Raw genomic sequence first — 19,791 nt, 5'->3', positions numbered from 1 at the left:
TTATTGTCTTGACTGGGCATGACCATTTTGTTGGAAGCAAATGCAAGTGATATGAGAGGTGAAATCTGATTGGTCAGTAGGATGGACATAGTAGGGACATACGGTAACTCGTAATAGTCACTCGGGCGCTACAATCGAGCCTAGAAATTCCAAGAGTGGAAACTGGACATTCATAGTCAGTTAACTCCCTTGCCTCAGGAAGCAAGACAAATAATGTTGTTGAATTCAAACCCATGAACAGAGGATCCTGGTGTTTTGTTTTCATTTTACTGCCTCTGTGTCCTAGACGCCACTCAACGCTAATGAGAATACAACAAGGACTGATCGGCTTTGAGTCAGTACATACTGTGTCTGAGTGGGGTACTTATGTTAAATGAAGCATAATATCTCAGTGGGTTAATTAGCACTATGAAACTGACACAACTCCAGACTAGTACAAGCAGCCACGGTAGGCAGAGCCATATAATAATTATATATAATCATATAATCAATAATTACATTTTCGTTGTGTTCATTGAATTTCCTGCATTCTGATTAGCTGAATTGGTCACGTGTTATTGCATTCATTTCCCAATGAATGTCAAAAATTTAATTCCTGGGGGCATGGGTCCAATATATGGCGTGACTGACTGACTTATTATTATGTGTTTCTCATTAAAAAATTAAGAACTTGACATCCATCAATTCTCTCTCTCTCTCTCTCTCTCTCTTTCTCTTCTCTCTCTCTCTCTCTCTCTCTCTCTCTCTCTCTCTCTCTCTCTCTCTCTCAGACATGATATTGCTAAAAGCTGTGTAAAACATGTTCACTAACACAATCATGAGGAACAACGTCAGACCCGTTTCCTTCTCTTACCTAGAGGAAGTGGAGGTGTGTACTCTGTGGTACACCTGCAGCCACCCATGGAGTCTGCTGCTGCTGCCGCTCCAGCTGCTGCTGCATGCACTGTGGAAGAGCTTGATGACATCATCACCCAGCCTGCTGGCGGACTGACCATGCTGCCCAACACAGCATATGACGAGGTGTATGACAATCTCCTTGTTGGGGAAGAGTAAGTGCACTCTTCAATACAGTCTAGTCACAAACAAACAGAAATATTCATTTGGCCCAGCTGAAGGTTTCAGCCATCCTGTGCCAAGGCCTGTTCATTGTTCTCTATGTTCCTCGACCCTGTCTGTACTTTAGTCATTCTTAGATTGTAATGAAGTATTCAGAAGCTGGACTTCATGAAAAAATAGTAATATACATAGGTAGCCTCCAATAATCTTTATGTGGCCCTGTTGCTGACATCAATATGGTCGAGGGTTGAAATCTACTTCTTCGTTACTTCTTTCTGTTTGAGTATTTCATTGTAACTTATAAAATCATTACTATGTTTCGTTATTAATATTAGGAGGTATGGGTATCAAAGTCCAACTAGATGCTTTTAACGTGGGACAAATGCCAAAAGAGACTCAGGTGTGACACATTTACCTCAAACCTGGAAACATAATATATATTGTTAGTTAAACTAGTCCATAAGCTATGAGGTGAGGTGAAATTGGGTTTAACGTCGTGTCCAAGATTATTGCACTTATATAGTGACGTGCATGCACGTGTATGTGTGTGTGTGGCTGCTTGTACTAGTCCGGACTGATGCTGATTTATAGTGCTAGCTCACTGAGATACCATGCCGCAGTTTAACATGAATACCCCACTCAGACACAGTATACTGACTCCGAGCCGACCAGTCCTTGTTTTAGCCCCTTAATGCCGAGCGCCAGACAGGGTAACAACAAGTACAATCTTTTAACGTCTTTTTGTATGACGCGGCCCGGGATCGAACCCTGGACCTTCCGCTCTCCGGGCGGACGCTCTACCACAAGACCACGGAGGCGGTCCCATAAGCTATGAATAAAATACAGTGAAATCTGAATGACAAGTTGGGTTTGACGGTTGTTTTTGTATGTTTTCTTCAGAAATATTATGACTTACACTTGCTCACATTATTGTTATTCACCCTCTAATTGCTCCCACTGCGGCCATTTTGTGTTCAAGTATTGTGAAGGCTTAATGTGAGCATTGTATATGGGAAATAGAGTATGTACCGGTAATGTTTTTCTGAGTATCTATATATTTTTATCTTAACATCTATACTTTAATCAGGTAAAGATGTACAACTGGATTTGTGAAACTAAGATGTGATTATCATTCCAGCAAAAGTGATTCTGAAAAAGGTGCTGACTGAATTCTGATGGACTCAGTTGGGTGTGTGGTTTGTTTTTTTAACAGAACTCAACAAAATCTGTTTGTTCTTGAACAGGATTCAACAAAATCTGTTCACTACTCCTTCATGACACTTTGCATGCATATCAGACAGGTAGTGAACATGTGCCAGTTACTATATTATGATTTTGTTATTCAGCATTTCAGAAGTTCAATTTGGCCCTCTATGTTGTATTTGTGTCCCGCATACCACAGTGCATACCACAGTGCTGTGTGCAAAAGGCAGCCTCCAATATAGCCAGTTATGTATGGATGTGAAATATATTGAACATGAGGCAATGATGTCTGTGTGCAAAAGGCAGCCTCCAATATAGCCAGTTATGTATGGATGTGAAATATATTGAACATGAGGCAATGATGTCTGTGTGCAAAAGGCAGCCTCCAATATAGCCAGTTATGTATGGATGTGAAATATATTGAACATGAGGCAATGATGTCAGTGTGCAAAAGGCAGCCTCCAATATAGCCAGTTATGTATGGATGTGAAATATATTGAACATGAGGCAATGATGTCTGTGTGCAAAAGGCAGCCTCCAATATAGCCAGTTATGTATGGATGTGAAATATATTGAACATGAGGCAATGATGTCTGTGTGCAAAAGGCAGCCTCCAATATAGCCAGTTATGTATGGATGTGAAATATATTGAACATGAGGCAATGATGTCTGTTGTATGGAGACCTCTGTTATTTCATTTGTTTGTTCTTCTTGCCTAGCTTGTATGTCCACAGCTCTAAAGATTCAAATTTCCGAAACATTCAGGTGAGCTACACTATGTTTGGCTCTATGTTTATTCATGTTCTTTCTCAGTAGGCAGAAAACAAATTCAAACTTGTTTGCAATAATGGCATACTTCTTTGCACAAGGAACGATGCCACTTTTATGATGTGATGATGTGTACAACCATGAAAGTTCATACTCCGTGATGATGTGTACAACCATGAAAGTTCATACTCCAATGAAGTTATACAGTTGTCTTTATGTCCCTGTTTTAAATATTGATGTGTAGATTTGGACAATGTAGGATATTGATAAGGACCCTTTTGGCCCACAAGATATCTATATATTTAAAAAAATGAGCAAAACATTTAGGAGTCATTATCAAAGTTCATTCAAATACAAATAAGACTTTTCCCATTTTCCCTGTTTAGGGCTGACAACACTAAGTGTAAAGACAAGGCTAATATATGTCATGAAGGATGAGTAAGAAGTTTTAAGGAAACCTTTTTCTAAAGTTTGGACCCAAGCTGATTTGCTTAGGTGAAGAAACAGATCTTGGGCCATGGGCATGCTCAAACATCATATGTGACCCAGCAGGAGAAGAGGGACCTTATGGGTGCTAGGATCATATGTGACCCAGCAGGAGAAGAGGGACCTTATGAGTGCTAGGATCATATGTGACCCAGCAGGAGAAGAGGGACCCTATGGGTGCTAGGATCATATGTGACCCAGCAGGAGAAGAGGGACCTTATGAGTGCTAGGATCATATGTGACCCAGCAGGAGAAGAGGGACCTTACGGGTGCTAGGATCATATGTGACCCAGCAGGAGAAGAGGGACCTTATGGGTGCTAGGATCATATGTGACCCAGCAGTAGTAGAGGGACCTTATGGGTGCTAGGATCATATGTGACCCAGCAGGAGAAGAGGGACCTTATGGGTGCTAGGATCATATGTGACCCAGCAGGAGAAGAGGGACCTTATGGGTGCTAGGATCATATGTGACCCAGCAGGAGAAGAGGGACCTTATGGGTGCTAGGATCATATGTGACCCAGCAGTAGAAGAGGGACCTTATGGGTTCTAGGATCATATGTGACCCAGCAGGAGAAGAGAGACCTTATGGGTGCTAGGATCATATGTGACCCAGCAGGAGAAGAGGGACCTTATGGGTGCTAGGATCATATGTGACCCAGCAGGAGAAGAGGGACCTTATAGGTGCTAGGATCATATGTGACCCAGCAGGAGAAGAGGGACCTTATGGGTGCTATGATCATATGTGACCCAGCAGGAGAAGAGGGACCTTATGGGTGCTAGGATCATATGTGACCCAGCAGGAGAAGAGGGACCTTGTGGGTGCTAGGATCATATGTGACCCAGCAGGAGAAGAGGGACCTTGTGGGTGCTAGGATCATATGTGACCCAGCAGGAGAAGAGGGACCTTGTGGGTGCTAGGATCATATGTGACCCAGCAGGAGAAGAGGGACCTTGTGGGTGCTAGGATCATATGTGACCCAGCAGGAGAAGAGGGACCTTGTGGGTGCTAGGATCATATGTGACCCAGCAGGAGAAGAGGGACATTATGGGTGTTAGGATCATATGTGACCCAGCAGGAGAAGAGGGACATTATGGATGCTAGGATCATATGTGACCCAGCAGGAGAAGAGGGACCTTATGGGTGCTAGGATCATATGTGACCCAGCAGGAGAAGAGGGACCTTATGGGTGCTAGGATCATATGTGACCCAGCAGTAGAAGAGGGACCTTATGGGTGCTAGGATCATATGTGACCCAGCAGGAGAAGAGGGACCTTATGGGTGCTAGGATCATATGTGACCCAGCAGGAGAAGAGGGACCTTATGGGTGCTAGGATCATATGTGACCCAGCAGTAGAAGAGGGACCTTATTGGTGCTAGGATCATATGTGACCCAGCAGGAGAAGAGGGACCCTATGGGTGCTAGGATCATATGTGACCCAGCAGGAGAAGAGGGACCTTGTGGGTGCTAGGATCATATGTGACCCAGCAGAAGAAGAGGGACCTTATGGGTGCTAGGATCATATGTGACCCAGCAGGAGAAGAGGGACATTATGGGTGCTAGGATCATATGTGACCCAGCAGGAGAAGAGGGACCTTATGGGTGCTAGGATCATATGTGACCCAGCAGGAGAAGGGGGACCTTATTGGTGCTAGGATCATATGTGACCCAGCAGTAGAAGAGGGACCTTATGGGTGCTAGGATCATATGTGACCCAGCAGGAGAAGAGGGACCTTATGGGTGCTAGGATCATATGTGACCCAGCAGGAGAAGAGGGACCTTATGGGTGCTAGGATCATATGTGACCCAGCAGGAGAAGAGGGACCCTATGGGTGCTAGGATCATATGTGACCCAGCAGGAGAAGAGGGACCTTATGGGTGCTAGGATCATATGTGACCCAGCAGTAGAAGAGGGACCCTATGGGTGCTAGGATCATATGTGACCCAGCAGGAGAAGAGGGACCTTATGGTGCTAGGATCATATGTGACCCAGCAGGAGAAGAGGGACCTTATGGGTGCTAGGATCATATGTGACCCAGCAGGAGAAGAGGGACCTTATGGGTGCTAGGATCATATGTGACCCAGCAGGAGAAGAGGGACCTTATGGGTGCTAGGATCATATGTGACCCAGCAGGAGAAGAGGGACCCTATGGGTGCTAGGATCATATGTGACCCAGCAGGAGAAGAGGGACCTTATGGGTGCTATGATCATATGTGACCCAGCAGGAGAAGAGGGACCTTATGGGTGCTAGGATCATATGTGACCCAGCAGGAGAAGAGGGACCCTATGGGTGCTAGGATCATATGTGACCCAGCAGGAGAAGAGGGACCTTATGGGTGCTAGGATCATATGTGACCCAGCAGGAGAAGAGGGACCTTATGGGTGCTAGGATCATATGTGACCCAGCAGGAGAAGAGGGACCCTATGGGTTCTAGGATCATATGTGACCCAGCAGGAGAAGAGGGACCCTATGGGTGCTAGGATCATATGTGACCCAGCAGGAGAAGAGGGACCTTATGGGTGCTAGGATCATATGTGACCCAGCAGTAGAAGAGGGACCCTATGGGTGCTAGGATCATATGTGACCCAGCAGGAGAAGAGGGACCTTATGGGTGCTAGGATCATATGTGACCCAGCAGTAGAAGAGGGACCTTATTGGTGCTGGGATACATTTGTGCTGGGACATCATAAGGAAAGACGTTTGACGCCAACTTCTGTATAAATCGCAATGTGTGTGGACTGTACAAAAATATCTTATTTTCTCTCTCTTTAGTTTGTTATGTAATAAAAACATTGTTTCCAAACATTTCAGCATACATGTCTAATTTCAATTAATCAGACATTATATCTGAAAACTGCAGTCATCACATAAACAGTTATAATTCTGAAAAAAGGACTTTGCAGAAAATAAGTCCATATGTTTGATGTCATGTATCTTTTTAATAAATATGAATTTAAGGTTATGAATTGTATTTTTGTGGTCCTAAGATACTGTAGTTTTAAAAAATAATGAGGAGTCAAAACATGATTTTTCCCCACAAGGTCTTTTATCTTGTGGTTGGTGACATATGTTCAATCTGCTTCACTAAACAGTATGGGGTCATGTGGACAGATGAAGGCCATGATGTGTATTACATCCCAGCGAGATTGTCGGATAAAGTACATCAAATAATCAAGTTATCAAAGAACTTTCATATATATACAGTTATCCCCAGTCACGAAGGTGTGCCTGTACATTGTGGATATCTTGGTGTTGAAGGGTTGAAAATAAGGAGGGCGTCATGTGGCACTATGTCAACATTCCTCCTCAAATTTATCATCATATATCTGGGGAACGCCTCAATTTGTTAAAGATGTTTTTGAGTATTTAAAATATTTAGCAATTACGCTGACATCTTTTTTATATAAATAAATGCAATATGATATGTGTAATTTGTAGTGGTGTTTTACAAACCAATATACCTTTATATACAGAGGGTCCATATATGGTCATGTTGGAGGAAATTACCTCCAAAATTACACGCTTGATTGCACTCCAGCAGCCCAGCCTCCATTCACGGTCATGGTCTGCTGCACACGTTCTCAGCAGAACTACCCTGTTCTTCACCCTTTTTAACCCTTAGACATTCTCCTTTCCACAATTAGCAATGACCACTTGTACACTGTACTTTCCTTCGTATGAGTGGGATTTAAGGATTAAAATATACTACTCTTTCTTTCAACAACCGAAATGTGACAAGGGCATTTATATACTGAGGTCAATATTCGGTGAAAAACAATGGATTGAACATTCACACCTAAAATTGAAAAGGAAAATATTTTACAATGTTAGAATTATATAATCCATGTTAAATCAAGGTTACTTGACACATCCCCACTAGCCATACTCTTGACAAACATAGAATCCATACCAGTATTAAATACTGAGCAAAAAAAATTCCTGTGACATTGAATAAGATTTAATGCAAAGTTAAGTTTTTTACCAAATCTGAAACAATTTCGGTTTGCAACAGATAAAAGACTCCTGTAAGTGTTCATATGGTTTAATTTGCCATACTGACTTCAAAAAATGCGTGATTTAATAAAAAACAAGAACATGCCAAAATGTCAATTTACAAATCAATAGCGTGTGGCCACCTCTGGTTGCGATGCAAGTAACACATCTTCGTCTCATGGAATGGACCAGGCGTCGAACAAAGTCCTGTGGGATATCTGTCCATATCTGCTGGAGCATGTTTCTAAGTTCCTGGAGTGTCTGTCCATCTCATCCCACAGGTGCTCGATTGGTGAGAGATCAGGGGAGCATGCTGGCCAGGGGATAACATTCACGTTGTTTTGTTGAAGAGAATCCTGAACAAGTTGAGCAATATGAGGCCGGGCATTGTCATGTTGAAAGGTAATGCCTGGGCCATGACGACGCAAAAACGGTAGAACAACAGGGCTGATGATCTTGTTGCGGTAGCGCTGTCCATTGAGATTTCCCTCTACCACTATCAAACGGGTTCTCTGTCTTGCTGTAATCCCACCCCATACCATAACTCTGCCACCCCCGAACCGATCTTCTTCCATGACACAATGATTGACGTAACGTTCACCTCGACGTCGGTACACTCGAATCCGTGGCTGAGGTGAGAACGAGACTCGTCAGTGAATAGAACTTGTCCCCACTGCATGGCCGTCCAGCGTAGACGCTGTCTGCACCACTTGACGGTGGTTTCCTGTCAAAATGGGACGTCTGGCGACAATCCCTGCACATCTGAGGCGACGAAGTACGGTTTGGTAAGATATACGTCGAAGGCCAGGGATGCTTCTTGCAGTCACTTTTGCTGGCTGGAATCGATTACATAGGTGTGTTGTTCAAATCCAGTTGTCTTGTTGATTATTGGTTACGTGTGGCCTGCCACTCCGAGGATGGTCTGTGACTGCATTCGTATGTTGCCAACGTTGCCATAAACACCAAATGGTGTTTCTGTGGACGTTAAATTGTCTTGCAACATCACGTTGACTCGATCCTGCTTCAAGCATACCAATGGCTCGCAGACGCTCATTTTCAGACAGGCGTGGCATTTCGTAATGTTGAATAATTGCGTAATTTTATTGTTTTTCTGAGTGGTTGTTGTCAGCACGATGCTAAACAATGCATATTGAATTCCGTTAACGCACATGTTTTTATACCCATTCTTGGGTAGTGAAATGCATGAGGCTTGCATAAAAGTCAACTTTTGCATGGAATGCATGCTTTTCTGTTGCAGTTGCGTTTTTGTGACTTGATTCCATACATGTACTACAATATTGAAAGCCAAACTTTACTTTTACTTTGAAAAATACTCTAAAATATTGGTGTCACAGGAACTTTTGTTGTTGAGTATATATACATGTCTCCCCACAACTAATGAAACGATCGCATGTATTCTGTACCCGGCTGGTGGTAATACCCAATCAGCTTGCAGATCCAGGGTAGAATACCGGAAGGTCTTCAGCAACCAACGCTTAGACAACTATGCTTATTGTAAGAGGAGACTAAAGAGATCGGGTAGTCGGGCTCACTGACTTGGTGGAAGCATGTCATCGATCACAATTGCGTGGATCGATGCTCATGATATCAATCACTGGATTGTCTGGACCAGACTCGATTATTTACAGACCGCCGTCATGTAGCTGGAATATTGCTTAGTGAGGCGTTAAACAACAAACAAACAAACAAACAAATAAAAAAGCCTAGCCAGTCGTGCTAATTAAGCCCCACCTCCTTCTTTGCACTTTTAAGATTTGTTTGGATTGTTACAAATAAAGACCTCAAAATACATACTTTTAATGGAGTTTACGTTTTCATGCCTTTTTTTTCTTGGCCATCGTATTGTAAATTATATAAGAAAATCTATTACTATTTTCATGACACTTTCACTTTAATTCCAAATATATTAAAAAATTCTTTTCTGAAAGCTATCAAACAAAATGCTTTGCCAGGTAATTTAATTAGGAATCTCCAATGTGCCAAAGGTCAAAGTCACTGGATAATGTATCAATCTTAAAAAGTGGGATTATATTTTAGCAAAAGAAATATTGGAATATTGTTTTCATCGCTATTTTACTTAAACCCGATACCTTAGTAGTTCTTGGACCATTTGAAGTTCTCTTGAGTAAGGTGAATGTCCATGAAGATAGAATAGGTCTTCAGCAACCATTGCTTGCCGTAAAAGGCGACTATGCTTGTCGTAAGAGGCGACTAACGGGATCGGGTGGTCAGGCTCACTGACTTGGTTGAAGCATGTCATCGATCACAATTGCGTGGATCGATGCTCATGATATCAATCACTGGATTGTCTGGTCCAGACTCGATTATTTACAGACCGCCGTCATATAGCTGGACTATTGCTGAGTGCGGCGTTAAGCAACAAACCCAACCAACCAGGGTGTAGGTCTCAACAAAGAGTCAAGGTCAAGAGTCAATCAAATGTTTATGTAGGATAGAGTAATACTATTATTACTAATAGGTCACCTTATGAGTAGCTTCAACCAACATGATTTGGTTAGGCAGTCTCATTGACCTCCATGTGAATCATCAAGTACCCTTTCTTATTGAAGGTCGATCGCCCGTGATCTGGTGCAGCTCCGAAGGCTCGGAGTCACTCACATCCTGAATGCTGCCCATGGCGTTGATATCTACCATGTAAACACCAATGAGGACATGTATATGAAGATCAAGGTTACTTTCAAGGGCATTGAAGCCATCGATCATATGAGTTTTAACCTTTACCCTTTCTTCCAAGAGTCAGCTGACTTCATAGAGAAGGCATTGGACAACGGGGGTAAGTTTCCACCCACACGGCGGAGTGCATGAAGTTAGTGAACATAGTACCATTCTGCTCTCATACAGTATCCAAGTTTGGTGTCAAGAAAAGAATAGGTACCCGGTACCCCAGGATTTTGAGAGCTGACTACTGAAGATTGGAAGGTTGTGTTGTGTTACTGCTGATTGCTTGCATTGCTCATGCTATCAACCATTGCTTTTTGATAGCCAAGGATCCATTGTTAACAGTTAGCAGTGAGAATACTAAATATCTGAAGGTTTTGTTTGTTTCTCATCTCCCAATGGTCCTAAATTATTGTCCCACTCAAAAAGAGAGAGGCTTTTTAATGTATCTGCCCATTTGCCTGACTGAATACAGTCAAACCTTGTTGTGTCGAGCTTGGATGTGTCAAATTCCCGGTGGTCTCGAACTCATTTGGCAGTCCAAAGTATTCATATTAGGCATAAATTTCCCCTGACGTCTTGATCCCCAGAGAACTCGAACTTTTTTCCAGGTCCCAACGAGTTTGTCACAATGAGGTTCAACTGTTTATATATTATCCTGTTTGGAAACTGTTTTTAACAAATTTCTCCATTTCATTATTTAAAAACCTTCTTAATTTCAACCTCTGCAGCTTGCAATATGAGACGTTTATAATAGACTAATGATGCAATCTTTTCCGTTATCATTATTTTGTCCCCCTTGAATCGTGAAATTAATGTAAATCATTGAGTTAATTGAGCCTGGGATTTGTATCAAGAATAGATATTTTTGAAGCTACAGTTTTTATTTTTTTATCTTAAACTATGAGCCTAATTTTTTTTAAAGAAACCTTGCAACAATGTAATTTTTGTGGCATTCAATTATTTTTTTCAACAGTCTGAAGTATAATTAGTATTTTCAAGAATTTTCAGGGACAATTTCAAGAGACTTTTATCAAATGGTGGGTCCCTACTATGTAATTTAGCAGTAGACTTAGTGTCTCTCCCCGCGTTTGTTTACACAAGTTAATGAAGCACCTATGACATTCGCCAAGGCCTGTTATAGCATATCTGTTATCTTCTTGGAAATGTCATTTTACAAATGTGCACTAAACAAAACTGAGTATTTGAAAAGCAGTTTTAATACATATCCTTATCCAAATTTCAGGTTTTGGGATTAAGAATGTGTTGTGCACTTAGAAACCTAATATAATCAGGGGTGATTATAGTGATGATTTGAATCTTCAGATTGACCAATCAGAATGGAATAGTTTCAAAAGATCATCGTAGTATTTTGTTTAAATGCATACAATTGACTTGCAGGTAAAATCTTGGTCCACTGTATACAAGGAGTAAGTCGATCTGCCACACTGGCTGTGGCATTCCTGATGCTCAAACGTCACATGACAGTCAAAGATGCTCTCCGATTGGTCAGGAGCCATCGAGAGGTGTGCCCAAATACAGGTTTCCTACAACAGCTAATTAAACTGGACTCACAGCTAGGGCAGCAAAGATGTAACAAAATACAAACAGAGTGATGCAGTGCCAAGTTCTGGAGCCATCCAGCTGATCTTGGATAGGTTTGTTCTTGGCTACAGCTCAGATTCAAATGTAAATAAACATAACATTCAGGACATCATTAATCTTTAGCCTGCTGAATCGTTGTCACACTTCTTTGCCCTGCCTGCTGGATTAGTTTTACTCCTATGTCAATGTTACCTGGCAACTTCAGGGGCCCGTTCCACAAAGCGATCGTCGCGCTAAGATGATCGTAACTCCCATACTTTTACACAGACTTACGTCAGTCGTAGTGCTAAGATGGCTTTGTGGAACTGGCCCCAGGTCATCAGGGCTGTAGACAGGTCAATGTTACCTGGCAACTTCATGTCATCAGGGCTGTAGACAGGTCAATGTTACCTGGCAACTCCATGTCATCAGGGCTGTAGACAGGTCAATGTTACCTGGCAACTCCATGTCATCAGGGCTGTAGACAGGTCAATGTTACCTGGCAACTCCATCTCATCAGGGCTGTAGACAGGTCAATGTTACCTGGCAACTCCATGTCATCAGGGCTGTAGACAGGTCAATGTTACCTGGCAACTCCATGTCATCAGGGCTGTAGACAGGTCAATGTTACCTGGCAACTCCATCTCATCAGGGCTGTAGACAGGTCAATGTTACCTGGCAACTCCATCTCATCAGGGCTGTAGACAGGTCAATGTTACCTTGCTGTAGACAGGTAAATGTTACCTGGCTGTAGACAGGTGACTTTTGCAGTTCAGTTTCTCAACAATGTACACATAAAAATATTTCCCATGTGGGGAACTCCTTGTGGTCAAGCTTGGCGACAGTTAGTTGCATGTTTGGCTACAGTTAGTTGCATGTCATCCTAGCTTGGTGATTTCAGATGGTGGTCATAATATCAACCACTGCATTGTTCGGTTTAATCCCTACTATTGCCTATTTAGCCTTTTTGCAATGTAATCTGAGTGGTCCTTGGTCTGAGCACTGGCATGATGTTGTCCTCTCGCTGTAACCAGACAGAGGTTAAAATACCTATTCGACTGCAAAGCCATTTGTATTAATGGGTGATAAGATATAAATACAAAGTTTTACAAAGCTATGAACTATTGACAATGGTTTATCGGGTCCAGACTTGAATATTTACTGGTTACCTAGACTGACCTTTAGTCCAAGAAATAAAGTTATCTTCCGCAAAATTATATAGGTATCTACAAAATTAAAATAAATAAAAACCCAAATGGAGCCCAGGGCACTCTATAATTTCAGGTAGAGCTGATGAAATCTAGACTTGCCAAATCATTCTAAACTTTCTTAATCTATCAGGTCACCGTGATATTGTACGAATACTACTGACGGTAGTGTAAACAACATTCAGTGTCTGAGCCAAAACCTTTTTTCATTACTAGCCCAAATTTATTTTGAGAAGAATTATGTCTTAACGTTACCACTATTGTTATTAAAATTGGCATTTTGAACAAGTGACTAAATTGCATACTCACTCATTCCCGAAACTGTTTCCAGTATGAAGCCATCCAAGGGAATCTAGCACATAACTTTCCTTAGTACCCCATACGACCCCAAGGACAGCCTGGGTCCCTTGTACCCAATGCCTTTTCAAGGAACAAACTACTGGTATTCGCCATAATAAGTGCCCTGGGCACTTTGAGAATTAACAAAGTGGGGGGCTATTAAAACCATACACAAGTTGAATTTGTCGCCAGAGATTGAGCAGAAAAAAGTAAACTTGATTCAAAAGACATGAAACATAACTCTTCTATATCATGTGTTTTCTGTAAGTCTGTGTTTGAAATAATCGGGACCCAAAAACTTTAGAAGCTGCAGGCCATATCAGACCGAGGCCTGGGCCATATCAGACTGAGGCTGTTAGGCCATATCAGACCGAGGCTGAGACCACGGTCCACACACAGACTGGTGATGTAGTGTACCCATGGTCCATACACGGACAAGTGAGGTAGTGTACGCACCGGTCCACACACAGACTGGTAAGGTAGTGTCATTTCATTAATATAATAGTAACATTTGTTCTTGTTTGTTGTTTAATGCCACGTTCAGCAATTATCCAGCTATATGAAGGCGGTCTGTAAATAATCGAGTCTTGACCAGACAATCCTGTGATTTACATTATGAGCTTTGATGCATGTGATTGGGATACGATGAAATGCATCAGCCAAATCAGCTTGCCTGACCACCTGATCCGTTAGTCACCTCTTATGACAAGCATGGGTTTGCTGAAGACCTATTCTAACCCGGATCTCCATGTGTACATATAATAGTGACAACTGATATGGGTACATTATCATAACAACATCATAATGACCCACGGAAGAAGTTCATTTATAGAACTGCATAACATTCAGGGTTTCATGTCATGAGCTCATCAAGTCTGAGTGTTACCATGGTTACCATAGTGCACATCTCACTGCTAGGTCACAGACTGGAATCTGTGAAGCATAAAATTCGATAATGATAAAAATATATATGTATGTGTATTGTAGTGACATTTTGCTTGATTACATGCCATATCAGACCGAGGCTGTTAGGCCATATCAGACCAAGGTTGTTAGGCCATATCAGACCTAGGCTGTTAGGCCATATCAGACCGAGGCCAGGGCCATATCAGACCAAGGTTGTTAGGCCATATCAGACCTAGGCTGTTAGGCCATATCAGACCTAGGCTGTTAGGCCATATCAGACCGAGGCCAGGGCCATATCAGACTGAGGCTGTTAGGCCATATCAGACCAAGGTTGTTAGGCCATATCAGACCTAGGCTGTTAGGCCATATCAGACCTAGGCTGTTAGGCCATATCAGACCGAGGCCAGGGCCATATCAGACTGAGGCTGTTAGGCCATATCAGACCAAGGTTGTTAGGCCATATCAGACCTAGGCTGTTAGGCCATATCAGACCTAGGCTGTTAGGCCATATCAGACCGAGGCCAGGGCCATATCAGACTGAGGCTGTTAGGCCATATCAGACCGAGGCTGTTAGGCCATATCAGACCGAGGCTGTTAGGCCATATCAGACCGAGGCCAGGGCCATATCAGACTGAGGCTGTTAGGCCATATCAGACCGAGTCTGTTAGACCATATCAGACTGAGGTTGTTAGGCCATATCAGACTGAGGCTGTTAGGCCATATCAGACCGAGGCCAGGGCCATATCAGACTGAGGCTGTTAGGCCATATCAGACCAAGGTTGTTAGGCCATATCAGACCTAGGCTGTTAGGCCATATCAGACCTAGGCTGTTAGGCCATATCAGACCGAGGCCAGGGCCATATCAGACTGAGGCTGTTAGGCCATATCAGACCAAGGTTGTTAGGCCATATCAGACCTAGGCTGTTAGGCCATATCAGACCTAGGCTGTTAGGCCATATCAGACCGAGGCCAGGGCCATATCAGACTAAGGCTGTTAGGCCATATCAGACCGAGGCTGTTAGGCCATATCAGACCGAGGCCAGGGCCATATCAGACTGAGGCTGTTAGGCCATATCAGACCGAGGCTGTTAGACCATATCAGACTGAGGTTGTTAGGCCATATCAGACCGAGGCTGTTAGGCCATATCAGACCAAGGCCATTAGGCCATATCAGACCGCGGCTGTTAGGCAATATCAGACCGAGGACACCAGGCCATATCAGACCAAGGCTGTTAGGCCATATCAGACCGAGGCCATTATATCAGAACAAGGCTGTTAGGCCATATCAGACTGAGGCCAGGGCCATATCATAGCAATAATTCGCCTTCTCTTGAGAGTAAGACCTATACATGATCACACACTGGAAGTTATATGGTCATCAAATGCTGTAAAACAAACAACTGTAAGATAACAAGGGAAAAAGGGTTTATTTCTTAAAATAATAAAATGATCAATCCTTCAAAAGACAAAATGAGAAAGTAAGCATTTGAAGGGTTCAGAAAATCATGGTGAGGTAGTGTACCCAAGGTCCACACACAGACTGGTGAGGTAGTGTACCCACCGGTCCACACACAGACTGGTGATGTAGTGTACCCACGGTCCACACACAGACTGGTGAGGTAGTGTACCCACCGGTCCACACACAGACTGGTGATGTAGAGTACACACTGTCCACACACAGACTGGTGATGTAGTGTACCCACCGGTCCACACACAGACTGGTGATGTAGAGTACACACTGTCCACACACAGACTGGTGAGGTAGTGTACACACCGTCCACACACAGACTGGTGAGGTAGTGTACACACTGTCCACACACAGACTGGTGATGTAGAGTACACACTGTCCACACACAGACTGGTGAGGTAGTGTACCCACCGGTCCACACACAGACTGGTGATGTAGTGTACACACTGTCCACACACAGACTGGTGATGTAGAGTACACACTGTCCACACACAGACTGGTGAGGTAGTGTACCCACCGGTCCACACACAGACTGGTGATGTAGTGTACACACTGTCCACACACAGACTGGTGATGTAGTGTACCCATCGGTCCACACACAGACTGGTGATGTAGTGTACACACCGTCCACACACAGACTGGTGATGTAGAGTACACACTGTCCACACACAGACTGGTGATGTAGTGTACCCATCGGTCCACACACAGACTGGTGAGGTAGTGTACACACTGTCCACACACAGACTGGTGATGTAGAGTACACACCGTCCACACACAGACTGGTGATGTAGAGTACACACCGTCCACACACAGACTGGTGATGTAGTGTACCCATGGTCCACACACAGACTGGTGATGTAGTGTACCCATGGTCCACACACAGACTGGTGATGTAGTGTACCCACCGGTCCACACACAGACTGGTGATGTAGAGTACACACCGTCCACACACAGACTGGTGATGTAGTGTACCCATGGTCCACACACAGACTGGTGATGTAGTGTACCCATGGTCCACACACAGACTGGTGATGTAGTGTACCCACCGGTCCACACACAGACTGGTGATGTAGTGTACACATGGTCCACACACAGACTGGTGATGTAGTGTACACACTGTCCACACACAGACTGGTGATGTAGTGTACCCACGGTCCACACACAGACTGGTGATGTAGAGTACACACTGTCCACACACAGACTGGTGATGTAGTGTACCCACCGGTCCACACACAGACTGGTGAGGTAGTGTACCCACCGGTCCACACACAGACTGGTGATGTAGAGTACACACTGTCCACACACAGACTGGTGATGTAAAGTACCCATCGGTCCACACACAGACTGGTGAGGTAGTGTACACACTGTCCACACACAGACTGGTGATGTAGAGTACCCACCGTCCACACACAGACTGGTGATGTAGTGTACACACTGTCCACACACAGACTGGTGATGTAGAGTACCCACCAGTCCACACACAGACTGGTGATGTAGTGTACCCATGGTCCACACACAGACTGGTGATGTAGAGTACACACGGTCCACACACAGACTGGTGAGGTAGAGTACCCACCGTCCACACACAGACTGGTGAGGTAGTGTACCCACCGGTCCACACACAGACTGGTGATGTAGTGTACACATGGTCCACACACAGACTGGTGATGTAGTGTACCCACCGTCCACACACAGACTGGTGATGTAGTGTACACACTGTCCACACACAGACTGGTGATGTAGTGTACACACGGTCCACACACAGACTGGTGAGGTAGAGTACCCACCGTCCACACACAGACTGGTGAGGTAGAGTACACACTGTCCACACACAGACTGGTGATGTAGAGTACCCACCGTCCACACACAGACTGGTGATGTAGTGTACACACTGTCCACACACAGACTGGTGATGTAGTGTACCCATGGTCCACACACAGACTGGTGATGTAGAGTACCCATGGTCCACACACAGACTGGTGAGGTAGTGTACCCACTGTCCACACACAGACTGGTGAGGTAGTGTACCCACTGTCCACACACAGACTGGTGAGGTAGTGTACACACTGTCCACACACAGACTGGTGAGGTAGTGTACCCACTGTCCACACACAGACTGGTGATGTAGTGTACACACCGTCCACACACAGACTGGTGATGTAGTGTACCCATGGTCCACACACAGACTGGTGATGTAGAGTACCCACCGTCCACACACAGACTGGTGATGTAGTGTACACACTGTCCACACACAGACTGGTGATGTAGAGTACACACCGTCCACACACAGACTGGTGATGTAGAGTACCCATGGTCCACACACAGACTGGTGATGTAGTGTACCCATGGTCCACACACAGACTGGTGATGTAGTGTACCCATGGTCCACACACAGACTGGTGATGTAGTGTACCCATGGTCCACACACAGACTGGTGATGTAGTGTACACACGGTCCACACACAGACTGGTGAGGTAGTGTACCCATGGTCCACACACAGACTGGTGATGTAGTGTACCCATGGTCCACACACAGACTGGTGATGTAGTGTACACACTGTCCACACACAGACTGGTGATGTAGTGTACCCACGGTCCACACACAGACTGGTGAGGTAGTGTACCCATGGTCCACACACAGACTGGTGATGTAGAGTACACACTGTCCACACACAGACTGGTGATGTAGTGTACCCATGGTCCACACACAGACTGGTGATGTAGTGTACACACGGTCCACACACAGACTGGTGAGGTAGTGTACCCATGGTCCACACACAGACTGGTGATGTAGTGTACCCATGGTCCACACACAGACTGGTGAGGTAGTGTACACACTGTCCACACACAGACTGGTGATGTAGTGTACCCATGGTCCACACACAGACTGGTGATGTAGTGTACACACCGTCCACACACAGACTGGTGAGGTAGTGTACCCACTGTCCACACACAGACTGGTGAGGTAGTGTACACACTGTCCACACACAGACTGGTGATGTAGAGTACACACTGTCCACACACAGACTGGTGATGTAGTGTACCCATCGGTCCACACACAGACTGGTGAGGTAGTGTACCCATGGTCCACACACAGACTGGTGATGTAGAGTACACACCGTCCACACACAGACTGGTGAGGTAGTGTACCCATGGTCCACACACAGACTGGTGATGTAGAGTACACACTGTCCACACACAGACTGGTGATGTAGTGTACCCATGGTCCACACACAGACTGGTGATGTAGAGTACACACCGTCCACACACAGACTGGTGAGGTAGTGTACCCATGGTCCACACACAGACTGGTGATGTAGAGTACACACTGTCCACACACAGACTGGTGATGTAGTGTACCCATGGTCCACACACAGACTGGTGATGTAGTGTACACACGGTCCACACACAGACTGGTGATGTAGAGTACCCATGGTCCACACACAGACTGGTGAGGTAGTGTACACACTGTCCACACACAGACTGGTGATGTAGAGTACACACTGTCCACACACAGACTGGTGATGTAGAGTACACACTGTCCACACACAGACTGGTGATGTAGTGTACCCACTGTCCACACACAGACTGGTGATGTAGAGTACACACTGTCCACACACAGACTGGTGATGTAGAGTACACACTGTCCACACACAGACTGGTGATGTAGTGTACACACTGTCCACACACAGACTGGTGATGTAGAGTACACACTGTCCACACACAGACTGGTGATGTAGTGTACCCATGGTCCACACACAGACTGGTGATGTAGAGTACACACTGTCCACACACAGACTGGTGATGTAGAGTACACACTGTCCACACACAGACTGGTGATGTAGTGTACCCACCGGTCCACACACAGACTGGTGAGGTAGTGTACACACTGTCCACACACAGACTGGTGATGTAGAGTACACACTGTCCACACACAGACTGGTGATGTAGTGTACCCATGGTCCACACACAGACTGGTGATGTAGAGTACACACTGTCCACACACAGACTGGTGATGTAGTGTACCCATGGTCCACACACAGACTGGTGATGTAGTGTACACACTGTCCACACACAG

The 19,791-nt window shown here is 44.5% G+C and overlaps 1 protein-coding gene across 1 annotated transcript in view; it reads left to right on the top strand.

Annotated features, from left to right (window-relative positions):
• LOC124142919 (dual specificity protein phosphatase 3-like) overlaps positions 1 to 11,926 on the top strand; it is a 28,486-nt gene extending 16,560 nt beyond the window's left edge. Inside the window, exons 2-4 of the mRNA XM_046511638.2 lie at positions 858 to 1,049; positions 10,101 to 10,324; positions 11,611 to 11,926. Coding sequence (XP_046367594.2) covers positions 901 to 1,049; positions 10,101 to 10,324; positions 11,611 to 11,825 — 588 coding nt within the window. The 5' untranslated portion in view covers positions 858 to 900 and the 3' untranslated portion in view covers positions 11,826 to 11,926. The remainder of the gene's footprint in view (positions 1 to 857; positions 1,050 to 10,100; positions 10,325 to 11,610) is intronic.
• The last annotated feature ends 7,865 nt before the right edge of the window (positions 11,927 to 19,791 follow it).

This window comes from Haliotis rufescens, unplaced genomic scaffold (assembly GCF_023055435.1).
Source record: "Haliotis rufescens isolate VD_foot unplaced genomic scaffold, xgHalRufe1.0.p SCAF_6, whole genome shotgun sequence".
Lineage (NCBI taxonomy): Eukaryota > Metazoa > Mollusca > Gastropoda > Lepetellida > Haliotidae > Haliotis > Haliotis rufescens.
Note: the sequence above shows the minus strand (reverse complement) of the source record. Positions and strands in the feature narration are given on the sequence as shown.